At 39.8% G+C, this 24940-nt stretch overlaps 1 protein-coding gene across 20 annotated transcripts in view; it reads right to left on the bottom strand.

Annotated features, from left to right (window-relative positions):
* Cdc42bpa (CDC42 binding protein kinase alpha) overlaps positions 1-24940 on the bottom strand; it is a 217834-nt gene that overhangs the window by 62038 nt on the left and 130856 nt on the right. For 17 of the 20 annotated variants that reach the window (XM_076914596.1, XM_076914601.1, XM_076914598.1 and 14 more), the window contains 2 exons: positions 15898-16140; positions 15566-15676 (listed from right to left, as the gene is read on the bottom strand). In XM_076914596.1, coding sequence (XP_076770711.1) covers positions 15566-15676; positions 15898-16140 — 354 coding nt within the window. The remainder of the gene's footprint in view (positions 1-15565; positions 15677-15897; positions 16141-24940) is intronic. The other 3 variants (XM_076914602.1, XM_034520052.2, XM_034520053.2) reach the window with 1 other exon arrangement.

Here is a 24940-nt window from a genome sequence, read left to right as displayed (position 1 = left end):
TTTTACACACTGTGTTTTCGGCTATTAATTTCTATGCTCAAACACTTGGTTGTACTCTGGATGTTGGCATTTCCAGTCTCAGTGTTATATAAAAAATGTTTTCCATCAACCTTTAATTGGTTAATGGAGAGCTGACTAGCCAATTAGCTGGGCAGAAGAGAATAGGGCTGGACTTCCAATTGCAGTCAGGGGGTCCCAAAGAGTCCACAGAGAAGGAGAGAGAAGAGAGGTGGAGAGACCATGGAAATGGACCAGGAGGATTCTCCTTAAGATATCGATGAGAGAACAGCTCTGAGGACAGACATAGACCAAAGCAAACCAGGGCAACATTCAGATGCAGGTAAAGACCACATGGCTAGAAAGTAGACAGCATAGCTGGGTTAGCATAGCTCAGAATGTGCCCAGCATAATGCCCGAAGCCTTTTTACAAAAATACCAGGTCTCTTTGTCATTTACTTGGGAGATGAAATGGACTAGAATGGGTGTAGAAACACCTTGCCATCACTTGTGAGCAAAGGACAAATAGAAATACCCCTCCCCCAGGATTATATTTACATATGCTACCCAGGATCACCTGACTAGGCACCACCTCAAGTGATCTGAAGCCTCTCATATAAATCATTAATCAAGAAAATGCCCTCTAGACTTGCCAACAGGCAATCTGATGGGGTCTTCTCTGAATTAAGGTTCCATCTTCCCATGTGACCCTAGCTCATGTCAAGTTGATGAAAACTAACCAGCACAACACTTAAATTTCTACCTATGATATGTTGATATATGTTTAAGAAAACCCATCTAAATTATCTTATATGTAATACGTAACAGTCAAAAAGGTTGCATTATATTCATGTCTTTATAAGATTAAAATGGGGTAAGGCATGGTTGAGTTAGAATGTACAAGAAGAAAAGAGGCTTTTGTAACTGTACAGAAAGAAATGGCAAAGGTCAAAACATCTTTATATCCACATTAGGAAAACACTAAAATAGAGTATTTCACTTAGACCATGATGGAAGTCACTATGTAGTCCAGGCTAGCCACATATTCATTCTGCTCCCAAAGCCTAAGTACTTGAGTGACAGGCATGCACTACTGTCTTAGTTAGGGTTTCTATTGCTGTGATAAACACCATGACTAAAAGCAACTTGGGGAGAAAATTGTTTATTTTAGCTTAGGACTCTCAGGTCATAGTCCATCACGGAGGAAGTCGAGGCAAGAACCTAGAAGCAGGAACTGAAGCAGAGGCCATAGAAGAGGACTACTTTCCTATATAACCAAAGACAACTGCTGAGGATGGTCACAGTGGGCAAGGCCCTCAGACATCAATCATTAATTGAGAAAATGTTCAACAGAATTGCCTACAGGCCAGTGTTATGGAGGCATTTTCTCAATTAAGATTCCTGCTCTCCAGGTATGTCTAAGCTTGTGTTAAATTGACAAAAACCAACCAAAACAGCCATCATGCCCAGCTTGAGGAGGAAAACCGTGGTTAAAATGTGCTGGTTTAGAACTTAGGATGAGATCTCCTGCATGACTATTACAGGAGTAATTAACTATCTTTGGCCTGAATTGAATGCCTGATTCATGAAATGGAACTCTTGCGTAGTACTGTGAACATGGCCAAAACACAGCCCTAGTGAAGCCTACTGCTGTTTTGTAAATGGGCATCAAGCTGTCTTCCCCATGCTTGCCTTTGTGCCTGCGCAGCTGTCAGCCCACTGCACAGACATCTTTGTTTCTGTGGGCACTGGTTAAGACAGAGACTCACAACTGGTCAATGTACAGAGAACAGGGGAGGGGAAGTCATTGGCTCTAATTCTAAGAGTTCTTGGGTTTTTTAATTTCTTGGGATCATTCTTATTCTCGAAAATGTTGTCCAAGTATACAGAAATAAAACTTTTAAAACTAAAAGAACTTATGTGTATAGGCTTATTATAGCAAGAGATCAGGAGGCGACGGACACCATGTTCTTTGGGGGAAGGCAGGGCAGAAACGCTGCTATGATAGCTTTATGTAAACTCGACAGAAGCTAGAGTCATCTAAGAGGAGGGAACCTCAATTGAGAAAATATCTCCCATAAGATTATGCTGTCAAGCCTAAAGGGTATTTTCTTTAATTAGTGACTGGGGGAGAAACCAGTGCATCGTGGGTGGTGCTGAAGGAATCTCAGGTCTCAGTCTAAACTTAAAAATCAACTTCTCCAGAGACACGTTCTGGGAGAAGCACATTCCAAAGACTTACACATACATTCCAGGAAAAGGGCCCAAGATAAGAGAATTAAAAGGTTATCAGGAAGCTGGGCCCTTATCGCAATAAACCTGGGTAAACACGAGCTATGGTAAGATAGACTTAGCTAACACTCATTGTCATAAGATAATGTTGCCAAGAAACTGGGCGTGGGAGCGGTTGTTTGAGGTCAGCCTTTGTGGTTAGCATTGTCTAAGAGGTGATTGTAAGACTGCCCTCGTAAACCCTGTGAAAACTGTATAAAAACTGCTCTTAGCTGCAGCTCAGGGCTCCTCTAGCCTGCGTGTGTGTATGGGGGGAACCCCAGTGTGCTGGATCAGTAAACCTTTTGCTTTTGCATCGAACCTCCTGTCTGTGAGTGTTTCTGTGGGAGCATGTCTTGCCGGTTTGGATCTCGGGGTCCAACAGTGCTATCCCTGGGCTGGCAGTATTAGGTTCTAAAATAAAGCAGGCTAAAAAAGCCAGTAAGCAGCATCCCTCTATAGCCTCTGCATCAGCTCCTGCTTTGAAGTTCCTATCCTGTGTGAGTTCTTATCCTGGATGAGATGTTCTTGGATGATGAACAGTGATATGGAAGCATAAGCCAAATAAACGCTTTCTTCCCAAGTTGCTTTTGGTACTGTTGTTTCGCCACAACAGTAACCCTAACTAAGTCAACTGATGATAGTTGTTGACTTCATGTAGAAAGATAAACACCATCTCTTCTTCTCACATGTGCAATACATAATTGTACAAAAGGAACTGGTGTGGACCAGAGACAATGGCAGAGAAAACCCTGTGGGGCCGTGAAAGGTTGTCTTGGTTTCTGGTGTGGGATAGTCCTTGAACCCCAACCCCAATGGGGCAACGGCAGGTGTTTGGCCACACCCCCAGGACCCAGGGTCCTGACACTTGGTCTAAGACCTCCATTTGATCTGCGCCTTGCAGTCACATAGGGCTACAGGTAGAGGGTATGACTACAGGCTTCAGCCTCAAAAGATTTCCATATTAATAAGTTATCTAAAGGCCAGAGGGCGTAGCCAATTACTTATTCCTTTTCCCAGACCCTCCCCTCTTCTCCCTCCCTCTTTAACTCAGGTCTGTCCTGAGTTTCATGGGGTTGCACATCCAGATTCAACTACCATCCGCCTTGTCAATAAAAAAAACTCTTGGAACCAGACTTTCTCATGTTATTGGGGCCTGCCATTGTGTTGCCGTTGTGGAGGACGTCTCTGCGTTCCAGCCATCAGGACTGACCACTCAGTAAGGAATATTTGCCATGAGCTAGATACAGACTATCCAAGAATTTCTGGATGTGAAACTTTGCTTGAACTAAGAAGAATCAGAGGAAGTTGGATTCTTACTCTCAGAATTTTTACTTATGTGTATATGTGCGTGCTTGTGTGTCAGTACACCACATATGTGTGTGCTATGGAGGCTGGAAGAGGGTGCTCACTCTCTTGGAGCTATAGTTACAGGTAACTGCCAGCTTCCCAATTTGAGTACTGGTAACCAAATCAGGGTTCTTGGGAAGAGCAGTGAGTGTTCATAAGCACTGAACCTCTCCAGCCCCAATTCACATATTCATTTACCTTTCCTGCTTTTATGCATATGAAGCGATACCTGAACACACCCTGAAGTGCCTGCCGTCTGTGCCCCACATCACACTTCACAACTCTAATCACATCATGAACATCTTTGCTGCTCTGCTAGTTGGCTGTTGGGATGGCAACATATATGTATAAGAAGTTTCAAAGAAAATTTCATCTGAAATTAAAACTGGACAAGATCATCACTAATTTAAATTACAGATGAATCATATATTATATAAGAATTCAAAAAGCCAAATAAAACACTGAAAATGAAATTAAATAATGAGCAAAAACCAAACAACCTGCTGCAAAGCAGACGATTCCTTGCCAGAAACAATGGAAACTGAACACATTAGTAAATGCATTGTTTCAACAGGGTGAAAGTCCAAGTGACTCTCTTTCTAAAAGCTACCCTTGCTTTTAAAAAGTACTTAGTAAAATCCAGGAATTCAAACTATTACCTTCAAGTCCCACAATAAAACTATGAGAGAACTCAGTAAGTTTTTCAGGCTTAAGTACGTCAAGCCATCAGACAAAATAATAACAGTAAAACATCAGAAATTCATCCATTAAATTCAGAAATATTATCAACAGAATGGATGCCACTCTTATATCGCAGGAACTGTAATTATTCTGATTAGCATATGAAACAAGAGAAATGAATATTGTAAGGAAAACTAAAAGATATTACATCTATGCAATTGTTTTTCAAAAAAGAACAAATAACATACTAGTACTAGAAATGACAGTGTACAATAAACAAAAGTCTAGATACTAAAGCAAGCAATAAGAAACATAATAAAAATATTGTTAATAGTAAAAACTCACACACAAACATGATAACACTCAAGAGAAATAACAAGTGAAATATTCCTCATTTTAATGAAAAAAATCACAAGTCTTTATAAATATATGTAAATAGAAAAATGACTATGCTTTCAATGTTTTTCATGTTATTTTCCATGGAATTTTAATAAAAAAAAAAAGCCCTTTTCAAAAGTCAGAGAAGCACTGGGCATAGAAAAGGATGAAAAAAAATACTGATATAATTTGCACAGCACATAATTCAACAACTTAAGCTACAAGTCAATTATTGTTATATCTTATTAATTTTAAAGTAGTAATACAAAAAACCTTTAACTGTTTTTTAAAATGTTTGGTTCAGTTCACCAGTGGGAAGTCTGGCACTGAACTTTTGTTATAAGAATTTAAATTCCCCATTCAGCCTTTTTATTAGCTATACAATTCCATGTAGACTTTCTACATCACTTTGAGTCAGTTTAGGTCATTCATTTCATCTTGGTCACCTATTCTAGTACCATACAGTTCTGTTACTTTCTGTTGGCCATTAAAAAACACCCACTTTTGTTTCTGATTTAAAATATTTGCATTTTCCCTTTCCTCTTCTCGCTCTTCTTTCTGTTCCATCTAGTTAAAAGTTTTTTAATTGTGTTAATTCTCTCAAATAAAGTTTGACATTCATTGACATGATCTAATATTTTTACAGTTTTTGTTTATTTGTTTGTAGACAGGAACTCATGTAGCCCAGGCTGGCTCCCCTGTTCTTCCTCTGCCTCCTAAATTCAGTGATTCGCCTGTGGGCCACCACCCTCAGCTCTCCCCTCAGGCTTTTCTTTCCTGAGCAATCTCTGAGTTTAGCTTGCTCTTGCACCCCCTTCTCTGTTCTGTAAAGCATCATTAGGTTACTGATTTGAGGCTTTAATTTTTTTAAACAGGCATTTAAAGCTGCATGTCTCCCTGGGAACGTGGCCTTCATGATGTCCATAGTTCTGAGGTGATGCACCTCCAATATCATCCTAATTCCCGGGTGTGTTGTCCTTGGCTCTTGTGTGGATAGCCCTGGTCTTGTATTTTGATGCTAATTCAGCTTTCCTGAGAGGGGCTGCAGACAAGGAGTGAGTCAGTACACAGGTGACTTCTAGTGAACTTTCTGCCCACCTTAATTTGTAAAATAAAGGCTAGAGCAGTAGAAGTATTGGGCAGAAGAAGGGGAGGTGGAGCAGAAAAGTTTGGGAGAAGGAGAGAGAAAGAAGAGAAGGAGAAGTGAGATGGTAGGAAATGTTACCCTCCTGTCTCTAGCAGTTATTCATATCAAGGTTAGATAATGTGGGTTAACAATTCTAATTGTGTGGGCATCTTGTGTATTGAGTAGTTGTTGATATATAATCTACTTGGTTAATCTTTAAGCATTAAGAGTCTTATTTCTACTGGGTACTGCAATTGTTATATCAACCTCATGGGGGTGGCAGATATTCCCCAGGTTTTGGGGGCTGGACACTACTACGAAGCTGATACGTGGAGGCAGGAGCTACACCAATATCTTGTGGGTCCTGGGCTGGCGCTCCTGGCCAGCTGGTGCTGTTGTTAGGGCAGGAACTTAGAGTAGGAACATGGTGGTGGCCAGGCTGGGAGCTAGCTGGTCATGCTGCCTTATTTTCTAATACCTCCCACAACAGGCTCACCAGCTGTTTCAGGGTGTGCTGTTTAACATCACATATTTTTGAGTACCAAAGTTTTTCTTCTGTTGTTTTCCAGTTTCACTTCTCCATGGCTAGAGAAGATTCTTTGCAGAATTCAATCTTTTTATATTTAATGAGATTATTTTGTGGCCTAACCTATGGTCAGTTCTGGAGTTTACTAGACATACTTAAAAAGGATTTGCATTCTGTTGAATAAAAGCTCTACATATCTCTGTTAGGAACAGCTAGTCATAATGTTGTTCAATACCTCAAATTTCTATGATGATCTGTACACTGCAACAAGTGGGCTTCCGACTGCACATGCTTTTCTCCCTTTGGCACTGTTAAAAGTCATTCACACCCATTTCCAGTAGTTCTGGAAGTAAACCACGAAGCTCTGTACATCAGGCAAGCCTCCGATCACTGAGCTTTCCCTGCAGCCCTCTCTGTACTTCTCTTGTGGAAGAGTCTCATTAAGCTGCTCAGAGCTTAACCATCAACCCTTTCCAAACCTTTGCCTCCCAAGTACCTGAGACTACAGCCCAATGCCACCAAGCACCACTGAAAACTATTCTTACTGGAATGAAAATTCATACAATCTTTAAAGGAACTAAAAGATGGTTTAAAATTCTATTTATATGCTTTTTACAGAAAGTCCTATTTTATGAAAATATCCTAAGTTATGAATATGTACTGTGGGGAACAGATGGAGTCCTGAGTGGATGTATATTATTGACTTGAGCGTGGTCATGTCAAGGACCTGTAGGAATTTCAGGTCTCAGTTTAAACTTAAAATTGTAAGAATCTCAGGTTTCAGTTTAAACTTAAAAATTAACTGCCTCAGGACACATCCCAGGAGGAGCACATTCCAAAGATTTACACACACATTCCAGGAAAAGGGCCCAAGATAAGAGGTAATCAGGAAGCTGGGCCCTTAATGCAATAACCTAGGTAAACAGAAGCCACTTAAGCTAACACTCATTGTCATAAAGATAATGTGCAAATCTGAGTTACCTAGAAACTGGGCCTGGGAACAGCTGTTTGAGATCAGCCTTTGTGGTTATTGTTTAAGAGGTAATTGTATAACTGCCCTCATGAATTCTGTAAAAAATGGTATAAAAACTGCTCTTAGCTTCAGTTTGGGGTTCCTCTTGCCTGTATGCGAGGGAACCCCAGTGCACTGGTTATCAATAAACCTCTTGCTATTGCATTGAATCCACTGTCTGTGAGTGCTTCTGTGGGAGCATATCCCTTGGTTTGTGTCTTAGAGTCCAACATTTGGAGGTCCCACCGAGATACACTCTCTCAGACCCCGCAGCTCAGGGATTGGAGGTTTGCTCCAGCAGGTCTGTGTGTTTTCTGTTTTGTGTCTGTGAAGTGTTTGTGCCCGTGGCAGGGGCAACTGTCTGTGTACTGGACTGGGCAAGCTACAGAGAGCAGTCTGTTTTGGACCCTGGGAGAGGGTGAGGTTTTGAGTTCTGGGAAGGAACCCTTCGGTGGTGACCAGGTGGCAGGGCAGATGTGATGGCACGCCGGTCACGGGATGCTGAAGAATGCTCCAAGGTCCTTCTGGGAGATAGAGTTCTCCGTCTGAAGGTGGTCTCGCAGCCACCGCCACCTGGGGTGGCATCTGTTGCTCTCTCATGGCAGTATGTCCGTATTTGCTTTTGTTTGTGTTGTGAATTGTTTGTGGTGTTGGACTGATGATCTATTTTTGACCATGGGACAGACACTTGCCACCCCACTATCTTTGACTATTGACTACTGGACTGAGGTTAAGACTAGAGCTCATAATCTGTCAGTAAGAGTGAAGAAAAAGAAATGGCAGACATTGTGTACCTCAGAATGGCCGTCTTTTCAGACGGGATGGCCACTGGAGGGATCCTTCTTTCTAGAGAAAGTCAGACAGATTAAAGGGAAAATTTTTCAGAAGGGTCCCAGTGGACATCCAAACCAGAACCCCTATATAACTGTCTGGGAAAACTTGGTTCTCTCTCCCCACTGTGGGTCCGCCCATTTGTTTCACTTTCAGGCCCACTGAAGGCAGAGGTGTTTGCATTGAAGGGCGGTGACGAGGAGAAGAAAGACTCATGTTCCGTAGGAGAAAAGATCTTACCCACCTCAGATGCTGACCACCTCATATTAGATCTCCCTCCTCCTTACCCTCCAGTGTTCCCCCCAATGGCAGCCCCAGACCTGCCTCCAGGGGCACAGGGGGCCACAGCTCACAGCTCTATCGGTGCAGGAGACTGAAGCTCTGGCAGAACCCTCGGCTCCCCTGGTGGAAGGGGGCCAGGAGGGTCCGGCTGCCAGGACTCGGAGTAGGTGGACAGTGACCCCCGAGACCTCTGTCTTGCCTCTGTGGGCCTATGTGCCCCCTGATGATCGGGGCAACCAGCCTCTCCAGTATTGGCCCTTTTCGTCCACAGATCTCTATAACTGGAAGACTCATAACCCTTCTTCTTCTGAAAACCCCCAGGCTCTGATCGGCCTGATTGATTCTCTCCTCTTTTCACATCAGTCCACTTGAGATGATTGTCAGCAGCTCTTACAGACACTCTTTACTACTGAGGAAAGGCAGCATGTCCTTTGGAAGCCAGGAACAGATGGGACAGATGGAAGGCCCACCCCCCTGCAAAATGAGATAGATGCAAGGTTCCCGCTGACCAGACCAGATTGGGCTTTCAACACTCCTGACAGTAGAGAGCACTTGAAGGTCTACCTCCAGGCTCTAATGGCAGGTCTCTGGGGGGGGCTGCACGGTGTCCCACTAATTTGGCCAAAGTAAGAGAAACGGTCCAAGGGCCTACTGAATCCCCTTCAGCCTTCCTAGAATGGCTGATAGAAGCTTTCCACCAGTTCACGCCCTATGACCCTGTTTGCTGAGCATAAAGTAACAGTGCCAATAGCCTTTATTGATCAATCTGCCAGTGATATTAAGAAAAAGCTACAGAAGTTAGATAGATTACAGGACAAGTCTTTGAAAGATTTGCCGCAGGTAGCTGAAAGGGTGTTCTATAGCAGTGAGACTGAAGAAGAAAAAAAGACAGGAAAGGAACTTGACTAAAATGTTAGCCACAGTGGTTAGGGAAAGTTGAGAGCCATTCGAGAGAGCACTGGGCAACCGAAGGAGGCCTTTAGATAAGAATCAGTGTGCCTATTTTTAAAAAAAGGCACTGGGCAGGAGATTGCCTTAAGAAATGGGGAGATGGACCCTGCCGAGCCTGAAAGGAAGCCCCAGGCCACAAAATACTAGTCCTGGACGAAGACAGTGACTAGGGAGGACAGGGCTCAGGCTCCCTCCCCAAGTCCAGGGTAACCCTGAGAGTAGAGGGGAAGCCCACCCAGTTCCTAGTGGATACTAGAGCCCAACATTCAGTCCTTTCACAAACCACAGGCCCATTGTCTGGCAAGAGGTTGTGGGTCCAGAGAGCTACTGGCAATAAACAATATTCATGGACCACCTGAAGGACAGTGGACCTCGGCGTGGGCCAGGTGTCTCACTCATTCTTAGTCATTCCAGGATGCCCCTACCCTCTCCTGGGCAGGGACATGCTTACAAAGATTGGAGCCCAGAATCACTTCCTTCCAGAGGGCCCCCAAGTAAGAGACAGACAAGGAAATGCATTACATGTGTTGACTGTAAAACTTGAGGATAAATACTGCCTCTGTGACCATTCAAAAGAGAATCCTGGAGATATGGACTAATGGCTGAACCAGTTCCCTCAGGCATGGGTGGAAACCACAGGCATGGGTGAGGCTAAGAACCAGGTCCACGTAAAACTAAAAGCCTTGGCCACTCCAGTATCAGTCTGTCAGTATTCAATGAGTAAAGAAGCCTGAGATGGAATTAGACCTCATCTCCACAGATCACTAGATCTGGAGATACTTGAAAGGTATCAGTCAGCATGGAACACACCCCTGCTTCCAGTATGGAAGCCAGGTACCACGACTACCAACCGGTGCAAGGCCTCCATGCACAGGTAGAGGTAGAGGCTGGGTAGAGCCAACAAAGAAAAAAACGGCAATGGTGGTGGCGAAAAAGATCCTAGAAGAAATCTTTTCACGGTTCAGGGTGCCTAAGGTAATCAGCTCAGATAAGGGGCCTGCCTTTGTTGTCCAGGTAAGTCAGAGATTGGTCAAGTACCTGGAGATTGATTGGAAACTTCATTGTATTTACAGACCCCAAAACTCAGGTCAGGTAGAAAAAAATAAGTAAAAATTTAAAAGAGACCTTGGCTAAATTGTCCAAGGAGACTGGTGGCACAGACTGGGGGTGCTCCTTCCTCTGGCTCTTTTTAAGGTTTAACCTGACTCCTTTTGAGATTCTGTATGGGAAACCTGCTCCTCTGACCACCTTAAGAGAAGTGACTGGACTTACTTGTCATAGTAACAGTGATTTGTGTACTAGGTTAAAAGGACTTCAGGAAGTGCAGAAAGAAGTGTGGACCTTGTTGGCCCATGCCTATAAACTGGGAACCCCAGAAACATCACATAGGTTCCAGGTCAGAGACACGGTCTACGTCCGGTGGCACTGAGCCCAAACTCTAGAATCACGCTGGAAGGGACCATTTCTGGTGTTGCTGACCACTCTCACTGCTATGAAGAGAGGCATGCCTGGATCCATGCCTCTCTTGTGAAACCAGCTCCAGAGAGATGTAGATATTCAGGCTATGGAAGATTCGATCTCTAAATTACAGGAGTCCTTGGCCTCCCTTTCTGAGGTGGTCATGCAGAACAGAAGGGGATTAGATCTCCTTTTCCTCCAACAAGGCGGGTTGTGTGCAGCTTTAAAAGAAAAATGTTGTTTTTACATAGATCACTCCATAGTAATCAGGGACTCAATGGCCATAGTCCGAGAGAGGCTGGTTAAGAGACAAAGAGAAAGAGAACAGAATCTAGGGTGGTTCGGGTCATGGATCAATAAATTTCTCTGGTTTACTACCTTGGTTTCTGCCATAACGGGGCCCCTTATAATCTTGTTTCTTTTGCCCACCTTTGGCCCCTACATTTTAAATCACTTGGTTAAATTTGTTAAAGATCGCATTAGTACCGTACAAGTACTTATGTTTACACAACAATATCACACTGTACACCAAGATGATAACCTGTGATTCCAAGATTGGCATCATCCACAAGAAAAGGGGGCAATGTAGGAATTTCAGGTCTCAGTTTAAACTTAAAATTGTAAGAATCTCAGGTTTCAGTTTAAACTTAAAAATTAACTGCCTCAGGACACATCCCAGGAGGAGCACATTCCAAAGACTTACACACACATTCCAGGAAAAGGGCCCAAGATAAGAGGTAATCAGGAAGTTGGACCCTTAATGCAATAACCTGGGTAAACAGAAGCCACTTAAGCTAACACTCATTGTCATAAAGATAATGTGCAAATCTGAGTTACCTAGAAACTGGGCCTGGGAACAGCTGTTTGAGATCAGCCTTTGTGGTTATTGTTTAAGAGGTAATTGTATAACTGCCCTCATGAATTCTGTAAAAAATGGTATAAAAACTGCTCTTAGCTTCAGTTTGGGGTTCCTCTTGCCTGTATGTGAGGGAACCCCAGTGCACTGATTATCAATAAACCTCTTGCTATTGCATTGAATCCACTGTCTGTGAGTGCTTCTGAGGGAGCGAGTCCCCTGGTTTGGATCTTCAGTCCAACAAACCCTAATGCCTCAGAAGATGTAAATAGGGGCAAAGCCTTTTCCAGATCAGGTCAGAGGAATGGCCAGGCCTTCCCCAGGTCAGAGTAAGCATGTTTACAAATGGCTGACCTTAGATAAAGCCAATGTATGCAGAAACTATCAAAGACAGCTTCCAGGATGACTGAAACCTGAGACTGCTCCCCTACTGAGCTCAGCTAAACTCTTCTGCCTTCACTGTTGTGCTGTAAAGTGCCAGGTTTCCCAGCTGCTGCTGCTGAAGATGTTAAAGGGACTCTAGAGAGTGGCAAACAGGCTTTGGCAGGCCTAGCCCTTCCCCCACTCCCTCTGCCTTGCTAAAAACCTTTAGATTACATTCCTAAAGCTAGCCCCCAAGGTCCATTTTACTTATTTGGCCACTTCCTCTTTCTGAAGCTGACTACCAAGGTCTAACCATCAAAGTATTGGAAGTCCAGCAATGAAAAGCCCCCTTTGGCTGCCCTAATTAACACGCCCAATCAGAATTAAACACCTCATCCTAACGCTGAGTTCCCTCCTTTACCATTTGCCTACAGGCCACATTGTTTCCTCTTTATCCAGAGGCAGTGCTTTCCACCACCTCCCCTTGGTCTTTTCCCTTTTTCCCTGTCTTTTTCTCTTATTCCCTGCCCTCTTTCCCTCTGGAGCAAATAAATCTCCATTGTGCTGAGAACAAGGTGATGGGTGACTTGTGGTGACACTTGTCCCTTTAGGTGTGTCTCCATCAGAGCTCACCTCTGCCTCCAGCTCAGCTCTCCTGTTCTTGATTCCCTATTGCTCTAGTGCAGGTCACAGCAATGTGGTAAAACAGAAGCCTTAGTAAGAACACATGATTCCAACTCTACTGGAGGTATAAAAAGTCTACAAGCATGGCATCTTCACACAAGAGTTACACAGAAAAACTATATGAAGCTAGTGGACTATCAAATCAGCAACCTATTTCCAGCTTCTTCAGCCAGAAATGTTCCAGCCTTTGTTGGCCTAGTTCCTACTTTTACTTTAAGACAGAGGTCCTCCAAACCATGATTTCATGGGTCAGTGGCATTTTAAAAAGAACTATAGAACTGATAATTACTCTTTTTTTTACATTATCAAAGATACAAAAACCAACAACTATTTCCATTACAGTTTTTATCACCTGATATTATAATCATTGTAATATTCATCAAATGTGGAATCTCAGAATAAAGACAATATTGGCCCTAAAAGGTAAATGTATATACCAAAGATAAGTAAAATAACGATAGAAAGAAAAGAATGCTGTGAGGGTTAATGTTGATCCTGACCTTGGCTGGATGATGCCCTTCTTCTAGGTATGTTTGTAAGAGCAGCTGCGACTCAGACAGATCATGAGGGCTCTGCTCTGACACATGCATTAATCCCTTGATAGATTTACCAGGAAGGTAGTAGAAAGAAACAAGTGGGGCCTAGTTGGAGGGAGGAAGGCACTAGGAAGGAGCCATATTTTTGAGGGCTGTTTTAGCCTGCTCATATCCTACACTGCCTCTTCCAGTTCCTGAAGGAAAGTAAACACTCTCTTTCTTTTTATGCTCCCACCACGATGTTCTGCCTCATCATAGGTCCAGAATCAATAAACCAAGCTCTCTGAAGTGGGATTTCTGAAATACTGAGGCAAAATACTCCCTTCTCTTACCACTACTTTCTCAGGCATTTTGGTCACAGTAGTAAGAAAGCAAAACAACTGCCTAGGACTCCAGGGTGCACTCTAGTTCTACAAGGAGCAAAATGAAAAATGATGTCACGGATGATTGTGGCTTGGAAGCCAGGCCTGGGAGCAAGTGTGACAGCAAAAGATAAGCAAGGTAAGCACCCAGCTGAGTAGTATCCCCTCAATTGTAATTAGCTGAGAGGTAACCATGGCAACTGAGCCCAAGCTGTCTTTGTGTGAGTGATAAAACCCTTGCCTCAATTTTAATTGATTTAAAGTAGCTTAAAAACTCTGGTCTGGTCTGGCCCAGGCAAAATTGATCTTTCCCCCACGGAGCTGTCACCTAACAAGAAAGCCCACATTTTCGGACCACATTCCTGTCAGTCTGCAAGGCTGTCCTGCATAAGTTCTCTCTAGTCTGCAAGGCACTCATGCACCAAGTTCCACCTGAACCAAGGCCACGTCCAGGATCAATTTCCAGCCGAGCCAAATCGCAGGAGGACTCATCTCGAACCTTACCTGCAGTGCTGAGCACCGGGCCAGACTGGAGGTTAGTAAAGTGTGTGTGTGTGTGTGCAAATGAATGCAATCCCATTTTGCTCTTTGTTTGTATATAAATAAATAAGCTAATGTGACCTTTTCTCCGAGTTTGAGATTTTTCTCTCCACCTCTGTCCACGGTTGCAATTTGTGACAGTTTACAGCGTTCTGAGACAAGTTCTTCTGAATTACATTAAAAAAAAAAAAAAAAATCAGAGTTCATGCCTCTTACAGCAAGACTGTTTACTTGCAAACACTGACACTAAGTCACTATGGCTATGGCTAAGTCTACCACATGACTGATTCACTAAATAGCACACGTAACAAACAAGTATTAAATCATTATAGTGTGCAGAGGACAAGTTAATAATTCATGTTTTGAATAAGTTGATTACAGTTCTGGTGAGGAAACAGATGTGTGAGTCAGCCATCAAACCAAGCTACAGTTATTACAAGGATTCTGAAGCAGCAAAAAAGACAAGACTTTCTAAGATGCACTCAGGTGACTCTGACATTCTCATCAGCGTCTGTGAGATCATCACTGTGCTAGGAATTGCTGAATACCATGAGGTGTGAGCTTGCACATGTATTTATATACCCCAGGAACAGGAGCTAAAGATGACAAAGAAAAAACAGGAGAAAGTGTTCCATTCAGTGTTACACAGCTCGTAACTGCCCAGTCTAGAATTTAAAACTAGGTCATCTAGTCAGAATTAGCCTCTCCTGGGTCATTTCTAGAACAGGTAGGTGGCATGAGGATTAACCTTGACTGTCAACTTTATGGGCTTTAGAACTACCACAGGAACAAACCTTGGTGCGTGTTTATGAGCGAGTTTCTAGATTGGGTAAACCTAGGTGGGATAACACCCACCCTAAATGGAGTTCCAGATTGAATAAACAGAGAGGATGTTTACCTGTTTGGTAATGAGTCCCAGTGTTCATCTCTCTCCACTTCCTGACTGCAGACACAATATGACTTCAAGATCCTACAGTTATACCATCCTTGCCATGATAAACAATACCCCTCAAACTCTCAGCCAAAATAAATGTTTCTTTCCTTAAGTTGCCTTAGCTAGATATATTGTCACAAGAAAAAACTGACAGATACTGGGAGTCTTGGAATCTGATTACACATGTATGTAGACCACCAGGCCATCTTGTTCAGGTAGGCAGTCCTTTGTGGATTTCTACTCTTCACTGAACAACTGAATATGATTAGCCAATGTGTATCAGCTTCCTACTAGTAAGAACGAGAATTAAGAATACTAGATTGGAAGCATAGGTAGTTTTTATTCTTCACCAAAGAGATAATTACCTAACATGCATATTAATCTTACGCAGAAGAAAATCATTAGGAGTCATAAATATCAACAATACCTTCAGTCCCTCCAATTCATTTTCCAGTTGCTTAGAATAATGTTCACTCTGCTCTCGGAGCTTCCTGTCCTTTGATGCTTCAGCAATTAGAGCTTCAGTGTGAACCTCCAGCTTTAACATAAAAGGAAATGTACAGGTTTCATGGTTAGTTTTCGAAAGTACCTTTCCAAGGGAAGTTATAGCTTGAATGGCGAGATTCACAGTAGTTAATAGCACCAAGCTACAAAATAACTTTTCAGAACTTAAAGACTGGAATGCATATTACTTCACTAGTCTAAGTGTACTTTAAAGCACTACTCCAGAAATACTATAGAATTTGCCTGGCTACTGACCTCTTTCTTGGCTCTTTCTGCTCTGCGCAGCTCCTGCCTTAAGCTCTCAGCTTTTTGCATCACCAGGTCCACCTCTTCTTCCTTATCTCGGACATGGCGAGCAAGTTTCTGCTTTTGGGTGTGCAATTCTGTTAGTCGCTCATTGATCTCCATGAACTCCTGCATTGCCAGTTTCCTCTGACAGTGTGCATCTTTCAGCTCTTTGGATTGGTTTTTTAATCGCTCACTAGCCTGGACTAGATCCTACAGTTTTATTAAAAAAACAAAAAACAAAAAACATGTTACCAAATCTGCAACCTAGAGACCAAATTTGGCCATCAAAGTAGCTATTATTAAGTTATAAAGAGCCACAATTATTTACCTCAGGACAATACTGAAGGAAATGGACTACTTCTAAAGACAGTAAGGGAATGCAATAATGGCTTGTTTACCTTCTTAAACTCTCGTTTAAAGTTTATTTGTATTTATGTGTATGTGTGCTTAGTCTGCATGATGTGTGTGCACCAGTGCACACAGAACCTGTGGAGTGCAGAAGAGGGCTTTAGAACCCATGGATCTAACATTATAGGTAACTGTTAGCTCCCACATGGGTGCTGGGAACTTAACCTGAATCCTCTGCAAGAGCAGTTGGTGCTCTTAACCAGTGAGCCATTTCTAGCTCCAACTCTCAAATTTTTACACTGACCTGGCAAGTGCAAAGAGGCAGCTGAAGGAGTAGAATGTAGAGATATAAATTATGATACTCAAGATCATTTATAAAATTTAATAAATATTTGAGAGATTATTTAAAATTAAGTTGAATAACTGCAAACAACTAACAGATGCCTTTTCTTACTGAGAAAAATAAGCCCTAGACAAATAACATGGAGAAAACTCCCTCAATCTTAGATTCTTGATTTAGAGGTGCTCTGCAGACTCAGGTCAGTATAACTCCCTGCCTCCCAACAGAAGGAAATATGCATCGCCTTTGGAGAAAGGAAATTTGGCTTATTCACACATTAACAGCAAATTAACATGAGTCCATATCTATAGATTTCCAAAGAACCAAAGATCAAAACGATTATAAGGAACCAATGGCAACAATAGGAAACAAAAACAAGCACCAACAGTATTTGGGTATCATTAGAGTGGTATGTATGAGATAGATGAAGAAATAAAAGGAGTCATTATAAAAATTTGGAAATGAGAAAAGGCTAATAAAAACTATCACACAGGTGTATAAAAGAATCTGAAAGACATTTGGACATGAAAAATATGTACACATACATATATTATAGAAATCTTTATATTTATAAATCAAGAAAAGGAAAACCAAACCTAAACCAATAAATGTGTAAAAATGAAACTAGGTAACACCATAAAAATTAAAATCTCCAAAGAAATTTGGGGCTGGAGAGATGGCTCACAGGTACAGCTCACAACCATCTATAATTCCAGTTCCAAGAGAAATTATGTCCTCTTCTAGCTTCCTTGGGCACCAAGCATGCGAATGATGCTGGCAAAACACCCATCCATGTAAAATTAAAAAGTAAATAAAAGAAAAAAATTGGGTTGAGGCAGTGCGATAGCTTGGTGGGTAAAGACACTGAGTTTGATCCCTGTGTCCCAAAAGGTGGAGAGAACTAACTTCTGCAAATTGTTAATCTGACCTCTACACCCACACAACATATGCACATATGGACACATGAATATTCACATGTGCATGTATGAATACACACAAAAATGTAATAAATCTTTTTTTAAAAATTGGTGTGGGTAGGAAAAATCAGTTATATTCTGCTCTCAGAAAAACAAAAAGGAGAGAATCAAATTCAGAAGACGCAAGTAGTATCAGAAAGAGTGGGAAAACTTTCTAAGAGACAAGAAATTAATACTGTATACTCAGAAAAATTACTTCCATGGTATAGCGAAAACTGACAGAGCCAGAGGGAACTCTACAGGTTTATCTCAGATGAAGCTTTAAGACTGAAAATGAAACACACAGCAAACCGAAGAGCCTTAGACACATGGTTGTAAAAAAAATGTCATACATCCTATTAAATGTCTGATTTACAGTTACTAATAAATATACATACTAAATTCTGTGTAGACCACACATAAAATTGGGAAGAAGTAACACAACTAGAGGCTCTGAAGAATTTCAGTGACCAGTTAATATATTTAGATTTTGTTCATATGAATAGTAGAATTCAAATGCAAATACCAAAGACCAGAGCTAGTGGAGCATAAAATAAAAAATAACCAAGCAAAACAAAAAGAATTATGGAGACTTGGTTTCATGGAAACACACATATACTTAACCCTGAGGAATTATGCTTCAAAACGGTTAGAATAGGAAATGCGTATTTTAGGCTATGTATAATTTTAGCACAATTACATTTTGTTTTTTTAAAAAGGACACAAAAAAGCACAGCATGACAACTAAAAAGCAAAAAAATGTAACAGTAGTAATGAACACAGATATAAAGGGCCAAACTCGCCTGATAATGTGTTATACCAGATAAACAAAATATAGACCTTAGCAGAAAACCACTTCTAGGGATAGAGAATATTACCAAACAATCACATCACTCAACAAGAGGCCAAGCCATTCTAACATTTAGGGAAAAGAAGTCTTAAAGTACATTAAAAAGAAACTGCCCAAACTAGAGAACATTAGAAAATAAATCAGCACAAGAATTTCAATTTCCTAATCACTAATTATCAAAAAAGCAGAACAATGCCTATAAAAACAACCTGAAACAGAGCCCATACTGATAAAGCCAGCACCTGGGAGGGTTAGAGGCAGTTTGAGGTTAGCCTGGTTTAGGCCCTGAGTAGAAGGTCATCCTGGGTTACACAGTGGGACTTTGTCTTACATCCCTCCCCTGAAAAGGGTTTGAAAAATTCTAATAAGATACACACACACAGTGTAATATATATATATATATTATATATATTAACATATATCTAATGTGTATTATATACACATAAATTTGCACCCTGTTTTAGAAATACATACTCTTTTCAATAATATACACTAAATTTTTAAAAAATAACACTAAAGCCTAAGCCATGAAGCCAAGCTCGGTAAACTTCAAACAGATGCACAGGTGACACGCTTCACAGCAGAGCTATGAAATAAAAATTAATGGGAGAATGATGTAATTACGTACAGTGAAAGCTTCAAGACACACTTATCAAAACATCACTTGTTAAGGAGGAAAATCATAAATACAAAAATATTCAAAACTAAAAACTTTAAAATTAAAAAACAACAACACTTTCATTTATACTAAAATCTGGTGCTGTAGTAAAGCTATTGGGAAACATGTAGTCTGAAATAGAAAGGAAAAGGGGGTAATTTCACAGAGTTCACATAAGAAACAGAGAACCTTTCTAATAAGAAAGTACACTGCTTCACTCATTCTGAGACCAGCAAGACCACATTAAAAATAGCCAGGAAAAGTAAAAGAAAAAGAGTGTAAGCAAATTTAACTCATAGATTAAAAAAACCTTTTTATGAGGAAATCATTTCCAGGGATGCTTAAAATTTCTAGACATGAGCTTTTGAGTTAGACTCAATATAAAAATGTTAGCTCTGCCTCCTTCTATCTCTAATGACCCTGGGCAAGTTAACAGCTTAGTATTCAGTCTCATTATGAGTCAAACAAGAATAATAAAACAATAGAGAACTCATGGATTGTCGGGAAGATGAAACATTTTATATATATATATATAAATATGCTATATGATAGCGTAGATCACAATTATATCAAAGATGGTTTAATAGCACCATTTTAAGCACCATCCACATATGTGTGTATGTATATATACATACATATACATATATTATACATATTATATATACAACAATTATATACTATAATATATATAATAAAATTATAATGATCATTTTACTATTATGTTATATATAATATATTAGCATATATTGTATATAAAATATGTATAATATATGTATATGTATGTGTGTATATATACACACACATGTGGATGGTGCTGAAAACAATGCTATTAAACAATCTTTGATATATATGTGATCTATGCTATCATATTATCATCAGCAAATAATAAGATAGATAATTTGGACTCAGAAGTGTGTTTCATATATAAAAAAACTTCTTAATTCAATTCGGCATATATTTTAAAAGTAGAAACAATCATGTAAATGATGTATAGGAATGAACAATACATAAAGTCAAAAACACATTCTTAATAGTAAAAATTGACTAGCAAAATAAAAATAAAAAGTAATTCCCTTAATCTACTGGAAAATATTTTACTAAAACATACACAACAAGCATTAGTGGTAAATGTTAGAGGCATTTTCATGAAAATCGTCAGCTCGGGGTCTGGGAAGATGGCTCAGAGGTTAAGAGCACTGGCTGCTCTTCTAGAGGTCGTGAGTTCAATTCCCAGCACCCACATGGTGGCTCATAACCATCTATAAAGAGATCTGGTGCCCTCTTCTGGCCTATAGGCATACATACAGGCAGAATGCTATGTACATAATAAATAAATAAATCCTTAAAAAAATGCATGTTCTTACTATTTCAATTCAGCATTATACTGACGTCCCAGCTAACACAGTAATCTTACAGAAGATGGAAACCACAAGAACCTAAGTTAGAAACAAAGTTGTTATTATTTGTAGAATTTTGAAATTTTGAAAAGAACTAAAACATATCCTGTTAATTAGAATTCAGCAGTGTTGAACCAGACTGCTAATAAAAGCCAATAACAAAAGTCATAAAATTTAAAGATATTTAAAATATGAAATAATTGAATAACAAATTTAAGGAAAGGCAAAACCTTTCATTAAAGAATACATTGCATTACATTTCTTTCTTTTCCTTTTCCTTTGCCTGCCTTCCTTCCTTCCTTCCTTCCTTCCTTCCTTCCTTCCTTCCTTCCTTCCTTCCTTGTTTTGGAGACAGGTATCCCTGGATGACAGGCTTGAATTTCTTATCTTCTTGCCTACACCCTGCTTATGCTGAGATTACAGTTATCAGCATGTTTGTTAATGCAGTGCTGGGGACTGAACACAATGTTCTATACATGCCAGGTAAGCACTCTACCAACTGAGTGCTTTATAAAATTTAAATAATTTTAAATATAAGAGATAAATATCACATTAATGTTAAAAAAAGACCGTGGCATTGGTCAGAAACATCTTTCATGTTACACAATGAGATCATCTGAAGAAATGTCACTAAACTGGGGCCTTTCCTAAATGTGAGCCATAGAATGTAATTCATAACAAATTTCAATAGTGAGAAAATTCCATTTACGTTCTGAAGGCATTTCAAGGTTGCACATGCCCTGGACTATGGGAATGTATTTTGTAAAGCTGGTCATTTGAGGATTAACTAAGGCCTAGAATAGTTAATTTTTATTCCAAAGGCACAGGGAAGAGGTCCAAGACATTTATTTCTCTTCAGACTCTGCGGTAAACTCAGACAAAAAGGAGTAGGGGAGCAGTATTACCCCTTCCTATGTTAACCCCTGAATAAATATTTTGGAGGTTCCTCTTCTTTTATATAGACTCCTCACTTAAAGGGCAGTATCCAGTTATTTCTCAGGGCATTGCATAGGAGATAAAAACTGATGTAGAGGAACTGTAGTGGCTTGAATAGGTTTGGTCCTCAACGACTCATGTGTGTGAATGCTTTGCCTACAGGGAGGAGCACTATTAGGAGGTGTGGCCTTGTTGAAATTGGTGTGGCCTTGTTGAAGGAAGTGTGTCACTGTGGGGGTGGGCTTTGAGGTCCTTTGCTCAAGCTCCAACCAGTGTGGCAGACAGTCCCCTCCTAGTTGCTTTTGACTCAAGATGTAGAACTCTCAGCTCCTTCTCCAGCACCATGTCTGCCTGGATGCTGCTATGCTTCCCACCATGATGATGGTGGACTGAACCTTTGAACCTATAAGCCAGCCCAAATAAATGTTGTCCTTTATAAAATTACCTTGGTCATTGTGTCTTTTCACAGCATTGGGAACTCCAACTATGACAGAAATCTTATGGTTATTTATCTATTAAATATAAATAAAACTAACAATTTGCCATGTTCTTGTTTATGTATATACTCAAAATAATAAATATATATGTACTTTGATATAATATAATACAATTAATTCTTTTGTAATTGATCAGTGATGAAATATAATTTCAATCAAAATTTTATCATAGTTTTCAAGGACTACAGACTAATGTAAAGAGAATTTCCTATATGACAGAGGTGCCATTGCACAACTGGGAAAAGAACAACTATTCTGTACACAAGTAACTGGTTAGCCATATTAGAAAAAGGAAAAACTGAATTCTTATCACACACTGTTAGGCAGCTAGTTAGGTATTAGCAGGTTTGGAGTTTAAAGGGAACAAACCCCTCCTTCATAGCCAGCAGCAGTATTTTTGATCACTGGTCAAAAATTGAGCCCTAAGTCATATTTCTAGCCCTGGTTGGGTGGATACACATTTAGAATTTACAAGACTATTGTCTGGCTAAAGGCTTTCAAAAACAACAACAAAACAAAAAACAAAATTAACAAAGATATATTACCACCCTTTTCCATAAGAGCTGATCCAAATGGCCTGTCAATCACCTAGACAATGAATCACCCTTTAGAAAAATCTGTTGAAAAGACTTCGAAATGGTATGAAGCCTGTCTAAGTATTAGAAAGACACAATGGCCTCTTTGATCACTGTGAGCTCTCATCCCTTGAGAACTGCAGTGCTCTATAAAGGTCTCTGCAGCCACTGCCAGCCTCACCCCTTGAAGGTATTCTACTTTGTGCTACGGTAAACTCCACCTATCATCTACCCTGTGCTGTGTGTCCGTCTCACTGGAATCCTTCCACAGCAGTCACAGACCAGAGACCAAAAGGAGCACTGAGTATGATACCAATAGCAACATGGAAGCAGAAGTGAGTTTCTAGTGTTCAGAGAGATAAATATTAAAGAGCAGACATTAAAAAGTAAGGATAAAATTTAGGAGCTTTTTTTTTTTTTTTAACCTCTGATTTCCTAATAGTGTATGAGCCAGCAAATGTACTAATTTAAATATATTGACAAATGTACATTATACCCACAAGCTTTGGTTAGTCAGAGAGTGTACAGAGAAAAGCCACTGACAGGCATCTTAACCTGCGCATTTAATGACAGACATTGGAAAATTTCAAGAATTCTTATAAATACCAAAGGTCAGTCAAACAGAAAACATGTAAAAATATAAGGCATTTTGTAAAAGAAATATCATAAAACAATGAATGGACATGTGGTAGCGATACCTGACCACTGAAGAAATTAGACAAAGCCAACAAACCAGAAGAAAACCTCATGTCAGACCAAAGTCTCAATATACACAAGACTGAGAAACAGATGCAGCATGTGAACCGTCACTGAACACAGGAACTCCTGACCATAGGAGAGAGTACAAAGACTACAGTACTGGAAGACATTTTAACATTATCATAAAAACAAGGTATTTGCTAAACTAATTAAAAATAAGCAGAGGACCTAAATGGACAGTATTCCAAGGAAGACACAGAAAAAAAGGCCAAGAGCTACGTAAAGTTATTCAAGGTAAACCAATCACCAAAGAAATGAAAAATCAAACCAGAATTAGGTATCATTTTACCTCTGCCAGGATGGTTGTTATAAAAAAGACAAAAAGCAAACAAGCATTGGTTAGGACACAAAGAAAATGAATTTTTTCCTCTTCACTGTAAACCATTATCCAAATCACATTATTTATTTATTATTATAAGCTGCTTCTTTTTTAACAATAATGTCTTTTCAAAAGACTTACAGAATTTTTACAATGGAAATGTACTAAAAATTGCCAAACATTGCTCCTAGAAGTCACGATACCACATATTTATGTATATTATGTTAACTAAATTTGATTACATAATAATACCAATAAGTAATACCTTACAAATCACTTACTACTTAATACTAAAGGAAAGAGATCTGCTGCCATAAATGCCAAATGCTACTATGTGAGCCTGGGTTCAGATGTATCTATATAAACCAAAACTCAATAATACATGGAAAATAACAATGTACTTACCTAATTCAATTTACTCTATAATAGGTCCTTTATCAACATAAGGTGATCTTACTTCTAACTGCATTTCCTTACTGATAATAATACATAACCCCAGAAAACTTCATTCTATAGTAATCAGTATTTTGTATATCAAACCATTAAATATAATGTATACAGTGATCTGAACTCCTGATCTCTCAACTGCACTGGCCACCATTAGTCCCAACTTTTGTTGTTGCTAATGAAATCCACAGTACTTTCCAATATGTGATTCAAGTTGTTTTCCTACCTCTTAAATGTTATCTTCTCAATTGTGTTGTTACATAATCTTAGTTATGAGTACATTTTGTTGCTATATCTAGTACCATTTAAATGGTACATAAAGTTCTTATGAAAATTACTTTAGATTTTTTTCCCATGCTACTTTGAAAAAATGATAAAGAATAAGTAAACCATGGAAATAATTTTAAATTATAACCTATTAGTGTTTATACCAGTAAGTTATAATGAAAAAATATAATGAACAGATATGTGTCAAAGATACATGGCCACATTAGAAATTAGAAAATATAAATTAACACTACAATAAAATATCACTTAAGATCTAAAATCTGTATTTAAAATTTTTATAGACATTAGAGTCTCCTATTTTTTGTATCTTTTTCAGTTATATTCCTTTCTAAGTCTAGACTTTTAACTTTCCAAATGAACAAAAGATTTTGCACTTTAAAGCCTCAAGAATTTGAGTTCTCTTACTGCTAGCTAATGAAGAATATCATATACCAAGATGGTTATTAAAAAATGTAGGGAGTTGAGAGATGGCTCAGTGGTTAAGAGCACATACTACTCTTGCAGAGCAGGGGATCCATGCTCAGGTCCCAGGGACCCATGTTAGGCAACTTACAATTGCTTGTAACTCCAGTGGCAGGGTACCCAATGCCTTTGGCCTCAATAGTCACATGTATTTAGGTGCACATACCCCTACGTATAC

The sequence above is a fragment of the Arvicanthis niloticus genome, chromosome 16, assembly GCF_011762505.2.
Source record: "Arvicanthis niloticus isolate mArvNil1 chromosome 16, mArvNil1.pat.X, whole genome shotgun sequence".
In the NCBI taxonomy this organism is placed as follows: domain Eukaryota; kingdom Metazoa; phylum Chordata; class Mammalia; order Rodentia; family Muridae; genus Arvicanthis; species Arvicanthis niloticus.
This window is presented reverse-complemented; position numbering and strand designations above follow the sequence as displayed.